The 17,857-nt window shown below is 46.8% G+C and overlaps 1 protein-coding gene and 1 long non-coding RNA gene across 3 annotated transcripts in view; both read right to left on the minus strand.

Annotated features, from left to right (window-relative positions):
- Window positions 1–239: 239 nt before the first annotated feature.
- On the minus strand, window positions 240–8,655 carry LOC138661487 (uncharacterized). The gene is made up of 2 exons (XR_011317935.1): window positions 8,625–8,655; window positions 240–3,087 (listed from the first exon to the last, which is right to left on the minus strand). It is a non-coding gene; the product is annotated as an uncharacterized lncRNA (long non-coding RNA).
- Window positions 8,656–13,643: 4,988 nt separating this feature from the next.
- The window catches only part of LOC138661488 (class I histocompatibility antigen, F10 alpha chain-like), a 36,315-nt gene continuing 32,101 nt past the window's right edge, over window positions 13,644–17,857 (minus strand). For both annotated transcript variants that reach the window (XM_069746200.1, XM_069746201.1), the window contains one exon: window positions 13,644–16,491. In XM_069746200.1, coding sequence (XP_069602301.1) covers window positions 16,442–16,491 — 50 coding nt within the window. In that variant the 3' untranslated portion in view covers window positions 13,644–16,441. The remainder of the gene's footprint in view (window positions 16,492–17,857) is intronic.

Here is a 17,857-nt window from a genome sequence, read left to right on the forward strand (position 1 = left end):
AGGCCTTTTAGAGACAATTTCTAGTGATGAGCGAGCATACTCAGGTGTTATCAGAGTATCTTGGGTGTGCTCGAATAATATGTTTGAGTCCTTGCGCCTGCATGATTCGCGGCTGTTAGACAACATGTGAGGGGATTGCCAGGTCTCCAAATGTCCTGCTTACACCTAAAATTAAAGTTTTAACTTCTGCTTGCCTGTAGCATCTATACTAAGGAAAAAAAGAGCTCATACACCATAGGTTTACATTTAATAGCTTTATTACATAGCTGTGACAAATCAGCAAATAATATACACACAGCTGCAATAAAAGTGACTCCCCTCCTCCAATCTTCAGTTTATTATCAAAATTTACAAGCTTTCTGCTATTTGCAATAAACCAGTCAAACAAGAAAAACAGAAATAGCTGAAAACTAGTAATATACTGTAGTCTCAGGATTATTCAGCCCTTCATGACCAGAGTCGTTACTACTTAGTAGAGCCCCTCTGGCTGATATGACCTGCTGCAAGCCTGATACACAGCCAGACGTCAGCTTCTGGCAAATGTCTCACCAAGATGTCTTAACCTGTTCCTCATGGGCAATGGAGTCTAGGTCATATTATTCTTGGGTTGTCATGAAAGGGGTCCAAAACATTAAGGGAAGAGATCATTGTCTGCACAAAAAAGGAAAAGAATACAAAAAGAAACAAAGGCATTGAATGTTTCTAGACATACAGAGTTATAAGAACATTGGCTACATAAACTGCACGTGACAGAAAGAGGAACCTGTCATCAGATGCCACCAGATTCCTGCTGCAGCAAGATCTGTTGGCGGCCGGCACTGAGGGTTCAGTTTGTGAGGAGAATACTTAATGCTGAAAGTCTCCATGCCCGAAGTCCAAGATGTCTCCTCACTACTGCTATATGCTAAAAAACAGAAACAGTCACAGAATTGTTATTGTGTTCTGCGAAGTGAGGAAACAAGACATTTTTTTAGGCCTTTGGATCAGCTGTATGTCTGTGCGAAGGAAAGGAGAAATATCCATGAAAAGAACATCCTGCCTACAGTGAAGCATGATGGCAGCTCAAAAATGCCTACAGCGAAGCATGGCAGGGGCTCAGAGATGCCTAAAGTGAAGCATAGCGGGAGCTCAGGGATACTTACAGAATGATTCAATCAAGTATCAGGAAACCCTAGGAGAAAATATACCTCACAGTCGACACAGCCTAGGCTTTAAAATAAGTTTTGGTAGGGTATAGTAGGCGGCTGCTGCTCAAAACCCATGAATGTTAGTAACCTGGTTGTCATTATAAATGAAAAAGGGGCTAAACTTCCTCATGAAAACTGCCAGAATGTGATGCCTGGTTATGCATCATGTCTGCAGCAGGTTATAAGAGCTAAGTGGCTCTACAAAGTAGTAAAGACGCTAATCATGACGGGTAAATAACTCGGAGACCGCAGTAGTCATCAGTGGCATTCGGTGTTGAATTGGGAGGAACCACTTGTTCTATTAGATTTGTTGAGTAATTGGCTAGTGCAAAACAAAATGGAAAAATCATTCGCTTTTCTCAGCATTTTCCACAAAATATGAAATGTAAATAAACTCACAAATATGTGACTAACATGTTACCAATAAAAGTGCAACTAGTCCTACAGAGAAAAAAGCCACAGCTACAAAAACGTAATAAAAAAAAGCTATGGTCAACTGAAAAGCAAGAGGCAACTAGGAGATCTTAAAGGGTTAATTCCTTAGGTTCCCGGAGAACAGTAGATATCAGTAATGATTAAAGGGAACCTGTCACCCCCAAAATCGAAGGTGAGCTAAGCCCACCGGCATCAGGGGCTTATCTCCAGCATTCTGTAATGCATTCTGTAATGCTGTAGATAAGCCCCCGATGTATCCTGAAAGATGAGACTGCAGAGACACGTGTGTCGTAAACAGTGCCTTCCCCCCTTCCCACCGATCCTGTAATGAAACACAGACAAGCCTGGATGGGTTGAACAGGTCGGTCACAGTTTATTAATTTGATAAGCAGAGAAGGCCAATTACAAGTCATAACGGACTCATCGCTGAAGGCCCCGGCAGTGACCGCCAGGCGAGCAAGCCGATGAGCGGTTACAAACCTTTACCCCCTCTACACTACCGCTGTGACATAATAACAAGAATTATTATTATAATTTTGTTTTTATTTTTATGTTTTACCAACTGCTTCCATTGTCAGCCGGGGGGAAAGAGGGAAGCACTGAACCCAGCACCTGAATTTAACCCCCGAGGGTGTGGCTGGACGCGCCTTCCTCTTTCTTCCCGTTGGTCAGTTGGGCGTCCAAATTATGGCCTCACCTGGGGAGTAGTGGGAGGGGGGAATTGGGCACTGCACAGGGTTTACTTCTAGCTTTAACCCTTTGTGCTCCGCAGTCAGAGGCACATTCCTTAATCAGTACTGTGCCTGCCAGAAAAAGAGGTTAGATTATACTCACCCAGGGGCGATCCTGGTCAGGTTCTGGTCCAATGGGCATCACAGTCCGGTCCGGGGCCTCCCATCTTCTTACAATGACGTCCTCTTCTTGTCTTCACGCTGCGGCTCTGGCGCAGGCGTACTTTGTCTGCCATGTTGAGGGCAGAGCAAAGTACTGCAGTGCGCAGGTGCCAGGAAAGGTCAGAAAGACCCGGCGCCCAGCCCTCTGACATATGAGACACACGGACCACAACAAAATGCAGACTCTGTGTGAACAGACCATAGACTTATGTGACACACGGAAAACAAGAAAGCGCAGAACTGTGACCCACAGATGATGTGTATGTGTTATATCTGTGAGAATCACTGTCCGAACATGTACGTAAAAAACGAACATCTGAATGAGGCATAAGATTGATGCATTAGTCGCTGTTACTGCGGGTGGAAGGGACAGGACCCAGGGGCACCGGTCTGTAATATCATCCAACCCCGACGATAAATAATTGTTCATATTTGGACTCATCCCGAATATCTATAAAGTTCTGTGGAATTAATGGCGCCATATAAGTGAGGAAAATAAATAATAATATCTGCTCTCATAAATCAGGATTCCTCAGAGACATCACAACTGGTCTCCCCCGATGCATCCGACACTGTGAAGACATGAAAAAAATGGCGGAATATAGTAATCATCTATACAAACACACACAGAGCCCCGTCCTCACGCAGTGTACAGTGATCAGTAGCGTAGCTACCGGGTGGGCAGAGGGGGAGGTCGCCCAGGGCCCCGCGCTCTGGGGGGGTGTCGCCCAGGGCCCCGCGCTCTGGGGGGGCCCACCCGGAGCGACGCTATTGTAACTGTATTGGCTCTGCCGCCAGGGGGGCCCCACCTGTCATCACAAAGTCAGCTGTATCGGCAATTAGGCAATACAGCTGATCGCATTGATGGGAGCTGCGGAGGAACCAGGAAAAAGAGAGGTGAGTATTTTTTTTTAATCGGGACTGCCTTATATTACAGGGTTTGCCTATGGGGTGCTGCCTTATACTACAGAGTCTGGCTATAGGGGTGCTGCCTTATACTACAGGATCTGCCTATGCGGTGCTGCCTTATACTACGGGGTCTGGCTATAGGGGTGCTGCCTTATACTACAGGGTCTGCCTATGGGGTAATGCCTTATACTACAGGGTCTGGCTATAGGGGTACTGCCTTATACTACAGAGTCTGGCTATAGGGGTGCTGCCTTATACTACAGAGTCTGCCTATGGGGTGCTGCCTTATACTACAGAGTCTGGCTATAGGGGTGCTGCCTTATACTACAGGATCTGCCTATGGGGTGCTGCCTTATACTACAGGGTCTGCCTATGGGGTGCTGCCTTATACTACAGGGTCTGGCTATAGGGGTGCTGCTTTATACTACAGGGTCTGCCTATGGTGTGCTGCTTTATACTACAGGGTCTGTCTATAGGGGTGCTGCCTTATACTACAGAGTCTGCCTATGGGGTGTGCCTTATACTACAGATTCTGGCTATAGGGGTGCTGCCTTATACTACAGGATCTGCCTATGGGGTGCTGCCTTATACTACAGGGTCTGCCTATGGGGTGCTGCCTTATACTACAGGGTCTGCCTATGGGGTGCTGCCTTATACTACAGGGTCTGGCTATAGGGGTACTGCCTTATACTACAGAGTCTGCCTATGGGGTGCTGCCTTATACTACAGAGTCTGGCTATAGGGGTGCTGCCTTATACTACAGGATCTGCCTATGGGGTGCTGCCTTATACTACAGGGTCTGCCTATGGGGTGCTGCCTTATACTACTGGGTCTGGCTATAGGGGTGCTGCTTTATACTACAGGGTCTGCCTATGGTGTGCTGCTTTATACTACAGGGTCTGCCTATAGGGGTGCTGCCTTATACTACAGAGTCTGCCTATAGGGGTGCTCTCTTATCCTACAGGGTTTGCCTGTGGGATGCTGCCTTATACTACAGGGTCTGCCTATAGGGGTGCTGTCTTATACTACAGGGTCTGCCTGAGGGGTGCTGCCTTATACTACAGGGTCTGGCTATAGAGTTGCTGCCTTATACTACAGGGTCTGCCTATAGGGTGCTGTCTTATACTGCAGGGTCTGCCTGTGGGGGTGGTGCCTAATACTACAGGGTCTGCCTATGGAGGTAGTGCCTTATACTACAGGGTCTTCCTATGGGGGTCCTGCCTTGTACTACAGGGTCTGCCTATGGGGGTGCTGCCTTATACTCCAGAGTCTGCCTATGGGTGGTGCCTTGTGCTATAGAACCTGCCTATGTGGGTGCATTATACAATACAGATTAGGCCTATGGGGGTGCATTATACTATATGGAGGCTTATGGGGAGTGCATTATACTACATTTAGGATGATCTGTTGCATTATACTATAAGGAGGCTATCTAGGGGGGCATCATACAGTGTGGAGATTACACTGAGGGGGCCATCGTCCAGTGTGGGGATTACAGTGAAGGGGCCATCATACAGTGTTGGAGCCATCAAACAGTTTGGAGGCTACTAAGGGGTCAGTATACTGTGTGGGTGGTACTATACAGTGAGGGGGCATTATACTGTGTATAAGAGAGCATCATACTGTGTAGGGGAGCTGCACACGGGGCAGACTCAGGACAATATTAAATTTAAAGTGGGCACTTATTGTTATAGGGGAACTCAGGTTACTGTGACTGTCAAAGGGGCACACAGGGCATTATTACTTTCTAGAGGGTAATATATGGGCACTGTTTTCTAGGGCACTTGCACCCGGCATTACTATACTATTCAGGGTTTCTTTAGAATTTAGAGGGCACAGAGAACCACACAGCAGGTGCAGTAATAGGGACACATGCAGCAGCGGCTCAGTATTGGGGTATCAGGTGCAGTAATAGGGACACATACGGCAGCAGCAGCTCAGTATTGGGGTATCAGGTGCAGTAATAGGGACACATACGGCAGCAGCGGCTCAGTATTGGGGTATCAGGGGCAGTAATAGGGACACATACGGCAGAGGCGGCTCAGTATTGGGGTATCAGGGGCAGTAATAGGGACACATACGGCAGAGGCGGCTCAGTATTGGGGTATCAGGTGCAGTAATAGGGTTACATACGGCAGCAGTGGCTCAGTATTGGGGTATCAGGTGCAGTAATAGGGACACATACGGCAGCAGCAGCTCAGTATTGGGGTATCAGGGGCAGTAATAGGGACACATACGGCAGCAGCGGCTCAGTATTGGGGTATCAGGTGCAGTAATAGGGACACATACGGCAGCAGTGGCTCAGTATTGGGGTATCAGGTGCAGTAATAGGGACACATACGGCAGCAGCAGCTCAGTATTGGGGTATCAGGTGCAGTAATAGGGACACATACGGCAGCAGAGGCTCAGTATTGGGGTATCAGGTGCAGTAATAGGGACACATACGGCAGAGGCGGCTCAGTATTGGGGTATCAGGTGCAGTAATAGGGTTACATACGGCAGCAGTGGCTCAGTATTGGGGTATCAGGTGCAGTAATAGGGACACATACGGCAGCAGCAGCTCAGTATTGGGGTATCAGGGGCAGTAATAGGGACACATACGGCAGCAGCGGCTCAGTATTGGGGTATCAGGTGCAGTAATAGGGACACATACGGCAGCAGTGGCTCAGTATTGGGGTATCAGGGGCAGTAATAGGGACACATACGGCAGCAGCGGCTCAGTATTGGGGTATCAGGGGCAGTAATAGGGACACATACGGCAGCAGAGGCTCAGTATTGGGGTATCAGGTGCAGTAATAGGGACACATACGGCAGAGGCGGCTCAGTATTGGGGTATCAGGTGCAGTAATAGGGTTACATACGGCAGCAGTGGCTCAGTATTGGGGTATCAGGGGCAGTAATAGGGACACATACGGCAGCAGTGGCTCAGTATTGGGGTATCAGGGGCAGTAATAGGGACACATACAGCAGCAGAGGCTCAGTATTGGGGTATCAGGTGCAGTAATAGGGACACATACGGCAGAGGCGGCTCAGTATTGGGGTATCAGGTGCAGTAATAGGGTTACATACGGCAGCAGCGGCTCAGTATTGGGGTATCAGGGGCAGTAATAGGGACACATACGGCAGCAGCGGCTCAGTATTGGGGTATCAGGTGCAGTAATAGGGTTACATACGGCAGCAGTGGCTCAGTATTGGGGTATCAGGGGCAGTAATAGGGACACATACGGCAGCAGTGGCTCAGTATTGGGGTATCAGGGGCAGTAATAGGGACACATACGGCAGCAGAGGCTCAGTATTGGGGTATCAGGTGCAGTAATAGGGACACATACGGCAGAGGCGGCTCAGTATTGGGGTATCAGGTGCAGTAATAGGGTTACATACGGCAGCAGCGGCTCAGTATTGGGGTATCAGGGGCAGTAATAGGGACACATACGGCAGCAGCGGCTCAGTATTGGGGTATCAGGTGCAGTAATAGGGACACATACAGCAGCAGAGGCTCAGTATTGGGGTATCAGGTGCAGTAATAGGGACACATACGGCAGCAGCAGCTCAGTATTGGGGTATCAGGTGCAGTAATAGGGACACATACGGCAGCAGTGGCTCAGTATTGGGGTATCAGGGGCAGTAATAGGGACACATACGGCAGCAGTGGCTCAGTATTGGGGTATCAGGGGCAGTAATAGGGACACATACGGCAGCAGTGGCTCAGTATTGGGGTATCAGGGGCAGTGATAGGGACACATACGGCAGCAGTGGCTCAGTATTGGGGTATCAGGTGCAGTAATAGGGACACATACGGCAGCAGTGGCTCAGTATTGGGGTATCAGGGGCAGTGATAGGGACACATACAGCAGCGGCTCAGTATTGGGGTATCAGGGGCAGTAATAGGGACACATACGGCAGCAGCGGCTTAGTATTGGGGTATCAGGAGCAGTAATAGGGACACATACGGCAGCAGCGGCTCAGTATTGGGGTATCAGGGGCAGTAATAGGGACACATACGGCAGCAGAGGCTCAGTATTGGGATATCAGGTGCAGTAATAGGGAAACATATGGCAGCAGCGGCTCAGTATTGGGGTATCAGGGGCAGTGATAGGGACACATACGGCAGCAGCGGCTCAGTATTGGGGTATCAGGGGCAGTGATAGGGACACATACGGCAGCAGCGGCTCAGTATTGGGGTATCAGCAGGATGAGGAGTTTGTGCAGGTTGGGAATAGATGGTGATGGCTGGAATATGAGAAGTGAAATGTGTATTTGTTGTTTTCTCTGCAGACGAGTTGTAGCTGGAAGAAGTTGTCATGTCGGTCTGGGCCAGAAGGAAAAGACAGGAAAAATGAACGAATCTATCAGAAAGATCGTCAGCGGTAAGAGACTCTCTATAACTGTGCTGTGATCTCTTATATGTTCTGTAGGGCTGGTATCTACCACTGACCATATGGCGGTAATATCCATGTTGGTCGTTATATAGAGATTATCTTCAGTAACAGCGCGGTCATCTGCTGAGGTTCTCCTCCACTATTAGGGCGCGTCACCCAGGTGTAATCAAGGTTACCTGGTTAGGGGCCCACTCAGAAGCTTCGCCCCCCCCTGAACCAAAACCCTTGACAGTGATTATACTATATACTCCACCTCCTGCTCTCTGTACTACATGTCCTGTACTGCTGTCTTTTGTACTGCATACAACTCTATACTTGTGTGTTTAGATCAGGGGTCCCCAACTCCAGTCCTCAAGGCCCACCAACATGTCATGTTTTCAGGATTTCCTTAGTCTTGCCCAGGTAATAATTTCATCACCTGTGCAATGCAAAGGAAATCCTGAAAACATGACCTGTTGGTGGGCCTTGAGGACTGGAGTTGGGGACCTCTGGTTTAGATAAGTAACAGAGGGCGCTGTCACTGAGAATTCATGTGAAATGCTCTCCCAGACATCCCTACCTCCAGTTTCCAGAGAGCTACAATATTTAATCTCCTCTGAACACGTATTTTATATGTTGGCGATGGAGCCATTGCTTGCACTATATCATTTAGCTTTGGTCGGCTCAGTAGGTTTCTGGGCCTTTTCTTAGACACTTGCACCCGGACTGTGACATGACTATTATAGAAATATGAAAATATGTTCTGGACGTTCAATAAATGCACCGTATATAATAACTGCATGCTATACATGCAGAAAAGAGCTGCAGAGAACAATACTCACTGATGGCCGCCGTGTAATTTTCCCTTTTTTCTGAAATAAACAGATGAGGTGGAATTAGAAAACAGAAGTCAAGTAATTCATCAGAAATCTTAATAAAGGCTTCAGTCGTAACATCATAACCACCTGCCTAATTCTATGTGGGCCCCATTATACTGTACAATCAAAATAGTTCTGACTGAAGCTGTAATTCATTGTCTCCAGGCCATGCTCTTCGATCAATCCACAATACTATCCTACTGCTCATTGTAGAAGCTTTCAGAGATGGATGTGAGCCAATAATCAACATTGTAGGATCATAAACTTCTCAAATTTGGTGCTGCTTCCGTAATCCCGTACATTGCATCATACGGCTCTCCTAACTCATATATGATTGTTTTTACAAGCATTGTATTAAAAACCATCTTCAAGAAAATGAAAACTAAAGCCAGGAAAAAGTAGTTCTATGCGAAAACTGGCGATTTGGTCCAATCTTGTCCTGTGCGATCAGGAGCCTTTTATAAAAATAGTCTTTGGTCCAAGGCTTTCCTAATGTTATAATAAAGAATGAAGACATTTATGTTTTTTTTTTCTTTCTGTTTCGTTAAATTTTGTCTGATTCTTTGTTCCCCTTGGGAAATACGGTAAGTCAACACCATCTTCATATCATCCCCCCTTGTACTAACATGGAATAGAAGAAAGAAATGACTGAGGTTGGAGATAGTGGTGGTGGGGCTGGACAAAAACTATAAAAACATTTTTTTAAAATGTATTAACACCAAATAAATGTAATTGCAGTTTTAAATATGTACAAACAGGCTCGGACTGGCCCACAAAAAGATCGGAGAATCCCCTGGTGGGCCCCCGAATCGGGAAGAAACAAATGGTGTGACCACGGCCGTGCCATGGGCAGAGTAGTTCCTGCTGGTGCCACTGCTAGTTTCAGCTGGATGTGCGTCCTTGATGACACTGATTTGCTGCTTACATTTACATGGTTAGCATTTTTTATGTCCTAAGCAAGGAACCTGGAAGTTTTTTTGCAGTAACCAAGTTCTTTTCTGTTAGGTTTCTTGGGTTTTTTGGTTGTTACAATGTTAAGAATGTGAGAAATTTACATTTATTTATGTATTTTTTCTACTTGTTTATATTGCCCCAATATATTCTGCTGTACGTTATAGATATTATTTAGATGCAAAATGTCATTATTTATATTCTTAAAGTGGTGGTCTTGCTGTATAGGACTTCAGACTGACAAATTATGGCAGGACAGCGCGGCTATTCGCCGGTGTTCCCGGTGTGAGCGGGCAATCATCTCGTGTATGCCAACTTGTCTCATCTGGCTTCTCTCAAGTTAGATGAGACTAGTCGGCACATGACCGCAAGTATGGTAATCGCATGCTTGTGCGACGCCCGCTAGGACCGTGGGATAATCGGAACCGGGTCGGACGGTTCTTAAAGGGATGGTCACGGCAGCGGTGACCCGGTCCATGACCCTGGGTGCGCAATCAAAAGGGGGATATTAATAATGGAAATAAAGTTATTAAAGGGAGAGGGGATTGTTTGTGACTCCACCCGTGGTGTTCGGCCAGGGATAGCCGACGCTGTGGTGCAGATCCTCTGAAGCAGATGGTGATGCAGCAGAGTTGGTACAGCTCTACACGGGTAGAGCTAGGCCCCAGGGCAGCTATGGTGTAAAATGTGATGGTTAGCCTTGTGGTGCAGGGCAGGTGGAGCGGTAATAATTCAGAGAAAACCGAGGGTGCAGTTTCCACACTTTTACTCACAGTTCTTTATGGCACCCGGCCAGGTGTGCTGTGTCCTCCGAGTCCGTGGTACAGTCAGCTCCCAGGTAATTCAGGGTACACTTTGCCAGAAGCCCCTTCTTATGTTCCTTTCCTGGCCACCTCACTGCGCTGGCTCCCTCCTCTCCTGCCTCGTGCCTGCACACACAGTGTCCCAAGCCAGCAGCCTCGGATCCTAACTGGCGATGTCCTCTGGGTCCCCTTGATGCTACCTGGCCACCTTTTTGGCGAGTATGTGTGGTTCTCCACTAGTCTTGGGGGCCTGTTCCCCCACTGCGACCTGGTCCCTCCACCCAACAGTAGCCGGCGTGGATGCAGGCCCCACGGGTGGACCTCTCACTACCCGTGCCCCTAGGACCCCTTCTTCCTCTCTCTCTCTCTCTGCAACTTCTCTCTCTCTGTCTTCTGATACTGGGACGATCTCCTCACTGCTCGAGTCCCCAGCTCCAACTGTCTGACTGTCTAACTCCCTCCTCCCTCTTGTTTCCATGATGACCCTACTCTCTCCACCCACACCCTCTACCTAGTTCCTCCCTGCGCCTGAGAGGTTTGGTGTTGGATGCAAATGTCTGGGTTCTGGTTAATGCCCCCCTTGCTTATCTGAGAGCGGGGTACCACACCTCTGGCTGAGGTGTAGTACCTCTGTGGCGACTGAACCCTCAGGGGCGCCACACTTGTGGTGAGATGATTGCCCGGTTACACCAGTAACACCGAGGAACCATGACAGTGTGCACATTGCACGCTGTCACAATTCGACAGTCTGCAGTCACTATAAATATACTATACTACTTTGTAAATGGCCGATGTTGTACGTGAAGCTGTTTATTATTTATATGGTAATTTTTGTTTAGAATATGTACTATAAATCTGAAGTTGTTCCTTTATGCAAGTGTCTCATCTGTACTCGAACTTGCTCCAGCGACGTCTGATTCTGTCACTAGGCGCCTACATATTCAATCTGCGAGTGGCACTGGTGATGGAGGAGATATTTTGGCCAATAGTTCTGTGTGATGCAGGCACTGTCCATTGAGAGATCCTGCTGTAGCATGGAACTGTGGTGATGCCCAGTATGGATGTGTGTGCTGTCCAACAGCTCAGTATGTGAAATCCATTACCTTCTGCGGTGAATGGAGCAGCACCACGCCCTAATGGTACTCCTAGCATACAGCTGGAAGTTGCCAGTTATAAGTTTATACTGGCTCAGGTTGGAGGTGTCTGAGTTACCCTGCTACCAGACCCAGCACATTAGATATCTGTTGCTAACCAAAGACTGACTTAACCCTCCATTTGCCTTCATATTGTGACTCTGTTCTCCTGGTACTGACTGCCACTATCTCCTCACTTCACCTCTAACTCCTGATTTTTGTCTTCTACCAACCCTATCTAGTTTTCATCGACTTTCCTCTGCCACCTCATTTCACCACCAACAGCTACTCCATGGACGTAACCCAGGAATCCCTGTTGTTGTAAGTCCAGATGCAGGTCGGTGAAAAGGTGAAGACCAGGGTAGATGCAGCTATTCGCCACCTGACAAAGCCCAGTGCAGCGAAACGCACATCAAGGTGCCTGCATATACCCGCCTTCTTCCTTCTTCCTTTTTGGCAATACAGGTTCACTATGTCTGAAGATATAGGCTCAATATAAAACACCATGGTTTAGTATTTATGTGCTTGTATCATTAAATACGGTGGCATGTCAAAGTTTGGGCACCCCTGATCAAAATTACTCTTATTGTGAACAGTTAATTAAGTTGAAGATGAAATGATCTCTAAAAGGCCTAAAGTTAAAGATGACACATTTCCTTTGTATTTTAGGCAAAAAAAATATGTTTTTCCGTTTTTGACATTTTAAAAATCACAAAAAGCAAAATAGGCCAATGCAAATGTTTGTGCACCCTTGGAGACTTGTGTGCTCAGATATCTTTGACCAAGGTGTCAGACCTGAATTATCCTGTTATGGTTATGTCTTCTCCTCTATCATAGTTAGGAAAGGCCAGGTGATGTAAATTTCCCAGCTTTATAAAAATCCAGCTTCATCTAACATTGCGCCAAAAGCAACAGCCATGGGTTCCTATAAGCAGCTGCCGAGCACAATGAACATGATGGAGGCCCAAAAAGAAGGAGATAGCAAAGAAGATAGCAAAGTGTTTTCAAGTTGCCCTTTCCTCAGTTCAAAATGTAATTAAGAAATGGCAGTTACCAGGAAAAGCGGAGGTCAAGATAAGGTCTGGAAGACCAAGCAAAATTTCAGTGAGAGTTGCTTGTAGGATCGCTAGAGAGGCAAATCAGGACCGCTTGACCACAAAAGACCTTCAGGAAGATTCATCAGAGTCTGGAGTTGTGGTAAAGGTGGAGAAAAAAGGGCACAGAATTTCAGGAAAAGAACATCTCACCAACCATGAAGCATGGGGTGGATCCAATAATGCTTTGGGGTTGTGTTGCAGCCAATGGCACAGGGAACATTTCACAGGTAGAGGGAAGAATGGATTCAATGAAATTTCAACAAATTCTTGATGCAAACATAACACCATCTGTAAAAAAAAGCTGAAGATGAAAAGAGGAAGAGGATGACTTCTACAAATAGATAATGATCCTAAACCCATGTCAGAATCCACAATAGACGGCCTCAAAAGGAGCAAGCTGAAGGTTTTACAATGACCCTCACAGTCCCCTGATCTGAACATCATTGAAAATCTGTGACTAGACCTCAAAATAGCAGAGGATGCAAGACGACCCAGGAATCTCACAGAACTGGAAGATTTCTCCAAGAAAGAACGGATGAAAATCCATCAAACATGAAGTGAAAGACTCTTGCCTGGCTACCAAAAGCATTAACATGCTGTGAAACTTGCAAAAGGGGGAGCTACTAGGTACTAACCATGCAGGGTGCCCAAACTTTTGCACTGGCCCATTTTCCTATTTGTAATTTTTAAAATGGAAAAGATGAAAATATGTATATATTTTTTGCCTAAAATACAAAGGGAATGTGTCATCTTTAGCTTCAGGCCTTTTAGAGACAATTTCTAGTGATGAGCGAGCATACTCAGGTGTTATCAGAGTATCTTGGACGTGCTCGAATAATATGTTTGAGTCCTTGCGCCTGCATGATTCGCGGCTGTTAGACAACATGTGAGGGGATTGCCAGGTCTCCAAATGTCCTGCTTACACCTAAAATTAAAGTTTTAACTTCTGCTTGCCTGTAGCATCTATACTAAGGAAAAAAAGAGCTCATACACCATAGGTTTACATTTAATAGCTTTATTACATAGCTGTGACAAATCAGCAAATAATATACACACAGCTGCAATAAAAGTGACTCCCCTCCTCCAATCTTCAGTTTATTATCAAAATTTACAAGCTTTCTGCTATTTGCAATAAACCAGTCAAACAAGAAAAACAGAAATAGCTGAAAACTAGTAATATACTGTAGTCTCAGGATTATTCAGCCCTTCATGACCAGAGTCGTTACTACTTAGTAGAGCCCCTCTGGCTGATATGACCTGCTGCAAGCCTGATACACAGCCAGACGTCAGCTTCTGGCAAATGTCTCACCAAGATGTCTTAACCTGTTCCTCATGGGCAATGGAGTCTAGGTCATATTATTCTTGGGTTGTCATGAAAGGGGTCCAAAACATTAAGGGAAGAGATCATTGTCTGCACAAAAAAGGAAAAGAATACAAAAAGAAACAAAGGCATTGAATGTTTCTAGACATACAGAGTTATAAGAACATTGGCTACATAAACTGCACGTGACAGAAAGAGGAACCTGTCATCAGATGCCACCAGATTCCTGCTGCAGCAAGATCTGTTGGCGGCCGGCACTGAGGGTTCAGTTTGTGAGGAGAATACTTAATGCTGAAAGTCTCCATGCCCGAAGTCCAAGATGTCTCCTCACTACTGCTATATGCTAAAAAACAGAAACAGTCACAGAATTGTTATTGTGTTCTGCGAAGTGAGGAAACAAGACATTTTTTTAGGCCTTTGGATCAGCTGTATGTCTGTGCGAAGGAAAGGAGAAATATCCATGAAAAGAACATCCTGCCTACAGTGAAGCATGATGGCAGCTCAAAAATGCCTACAGCGAAGCATGGCAGGGGCTCAGAGATGCCTAAAGTGAAGCATAGCGGGAGCTCAGGGATACTTACAGAATGATTCAATCAAGTATCAGGAAACCCTAGGAGAAAATATACCTCACAGTCGACACAGCCTAGGCTTTAAAATAAGTTTTGGTAGGGTATAGTAGGCGGCTGCTGCTCAAAACCCATGAATGTTAGTAACCTGGTTGTCATTATAAATGAAAAAGGGGCTAAACTTCCTCATGAAAACTGCCAGAATGTGATGCCTGGTTATGCATCATGTCTGCAGCAGGTTATAAGAGCTAAGTGGCTCTACAAAGTAGTAAAGACGCTAATCATGACGGGTAAATAACTCGGAGACCGCAGTAGTCATCAGTGGCATTCGGTGTTGAATTGGGAGGAACCACTTGTTCTATTAGATTTGTTGAGTAATTGGCTAGTGCAAAACAAAATGGAAAAATCATTCGCTTTTCTCAGCATTTTCCACAAAATATGAAATGTAAATAAACTCACAAATATGTGACTAACATGTTACCAATAAAAGTGCAACTAGTCCTACAGAGAAAAAAGCCACAGCTACAAAAACGTAATAAAAAAAAGCTATGGTCAACTGAAAAGCAAGAGGCAACTAGGAGATCTTAAAGGGTTAATTCCTTAGGTTCCCGGAGAACAGTAGATATCAGTAATGATTAAAGGGAACCTGTCACCCCCAAAATCGAAGGTGAGCTAAGCCCACCGGCATCAGGGGCTTATCTCCAGCATTCTGTAATGCATTCTGTAATGCTGTAGATAAGCCCCCGATGTATCCTGAAAGATGAGACTGCAGAGACACGTGTGTCGTAAACAGTGCCTTCCCCCCTTCCCACCGATCCTGTAATGAAACACAGACAAGCCTGGATGGGTTGAACAGGTCGGTCACAGTTTATTAATTTGATAAGCAGAGAAGGCCAATTACAAGTCATAACGGACTCATCGCTGAAGGCCCCGGCAGTGACCGCCAGGCGAGCAAGCCGATGAGCGGTTACAAACCTTTACCCCCTCTACACTACCGCTGTGACATAATAACAAGAATTATTATTATAATTTTGTTTTTATTTTTATGTTTTACCAACTGCTTCCATTGTCAGCCGGGGGGAAAGAGGGAAGCACTGAACCCAGCACCTGAATTTAACCCCCGAGGGTGTGGCTGGACGCGCCTTCCTCTTTCTTCCCGTTGGTCAGTTGGGCGTCCAAATTATGGCCTCACCTGGGGAGTAGTGGGAGGGGGGAATTGGGCACTGCACAGGGTTTACTTCTAGCTTTAACCCTTTGTGCTCCGCAGTCAGAGGCACATTCCTTAATCAGTACTGTGCCTGCCAGAAAAAGAGGTTAGATTATACTCACCCAGGGGCGATCCTGGTCAGGTTCTGGTCCAATGGGCATCACAGTCCGGTCCGGGGCCTCCCATCTTCTTACAATGACGTCCTCTTCTTGTCTTCACGCTGCGGCTCTGGCGCAGGCGTACTTTGTCTGCCATGTTGAGGGCAGAGCAAAGTACTGCAGTGCGCAGGTGCCAGGAAAGGTCAGAAAGACCCGGCGCCCAGCCCTCTGACATATGAGACACACGGACCACAACAAAATGCAGACTCTGTGTGAACAGACCATAGACTTATGTGACACACGGAAAACAAGAAAGCGCAGAACTGTGACCCACAGATGATGTGTATGTGTTATATCTGTGAGAATCACTGTCCGAACATGTACGTAAAAAACGAACATCTGAATGAGGCATAAGATTGATGCATTAGTCGCTGTTACTGCGGGTGGAAGGGACAGGACCCAGGGGCACCGGTCTGTAATATCATCCAACCCCGACGATAAATAATTGTTCATATTTGGACTCATCCCGAATATCTATAAAGTTCTGTGGAATTAATGGCGCCATATAAGTGAGGAAAATAAATAATAATATCTGCTCTCATAAATCAGGATTCCTCAGAGACATCACAACTGGTCTCCCCCGATGCATCCGACACTGTGAAGACATGAAAAAAATGGCGGAATATAGTAATCATCTATACAAACACACACAGAGCCCCGTCCTCACGCAGTGTACAGTGATCAGTAGCGTAGCTACCGGGTGGGCAGAGGGGGAGGTCGCCCAGGGCCCCGCGCTCTGGGGGGGTGTCGCCCAGGGCCCCGCGCTCTGGGGGGGCCCACCCGGAGCGACGCTATTGTAACTGTATTGGCTCTGCCGCCAGGGGGGCCCCACCTGTCATCACAAAGTCAGCTGTATCGGCAATTAGGCAATACAGCTGATCGCATTGATGGGAGCTGCGGAGGAACCAGGAAAAAGAGAGGTGAGTATTTTTTTTTAATCGGGACTGCCTTATATTACAGGGTTTGCCTATGGGGTGCTGCCTTATACTACAGAGTCTGGCTATAGGGGTGCTGCCTTATACTACAGGATCTGCCTATGCGGTGCTGCCTTATACTACGGGGTCTGGCTATAGGGGTGCTGCCTTATACTACAGGGTCTGCCTATGGGGTAATGCCTTATACTACAGGGTCTGGCTATAGGGGTACTGCCTTATACTACAGAGTCTGGCTATAGGGGTGCTGCCTTATACTACAGAGTCTGCCTATGGGGTGCTGCCTTATACTACAGAGTCTGGCTATAGGGGTGCTGCCTTATACTACAGGATCTGCCTATGGGGTGCTGCCTTATACTACAGGGTCTGCCTATGGGGTGCTGCCTTATACTACAGGGTCTGGCTATAGGGGTGCTGCTTTATACTACAGGGTCTGCCTATGGTGTGCTGCTTTATACTACAGGGTCTGTCTATAGGGGTGCTGCCTTATACTACAGAGTCTGCCTATGGGGTGTGCCTTATACTACAGATTCTGGCTATAGGGGTGCTGCCTTATACTACAGGATCTGCCTATGGGGTGCTGCCTTATACTACAGGGTCTGCCTATGGGGTGCTGCCTTATACTACAGGGTCTGCCTATGGGGTGCTGCCTTATACTACAGGGTCTGGCTATAGGGGTACTGCCTTATACTACAGAGTCTGCCTATGGGGTGCTGCCTTATACTACAGAGTCTGGCTATAGGGGTGCTGCCTTATACTACAGGATCTGCCTATGGGGTGCTGCCTTATACTACAGGGTCTGCCTATGGGGTGCTGCCTTATACTACTGGGTCTGGCTATAGGGGTGCTGCTTTATACTACAGGGTCTGCCTATGGTGTGCTGCTTTATACTACAGGGTCTGCCTATAGGGGTGCTGCCTTATACTACAGAGTCTGCCTATAGGGGTGCTCTCTTATCCTACAGGGTTTGCCTGTGGGATGCTGCCTTATACTACAGGGTCTGCCTATAGGGGTGCTGTCTTATACTAC

The sequence above is a fragment of the Ranitomeya imitator genome, chromosome 2 (genome assembly GCF_032444005.1).
Source record: "Ranitomeya imitator isolate aRanImi1 chromosome 2, aRanImi1.pri, whole genome shotgun sequence".
NCBI lineage: Eukaryota > Metazoa > Chordata > Amphibia > Anura > Dendrobatidae > Ranitomeya > Ranitomeya imitator.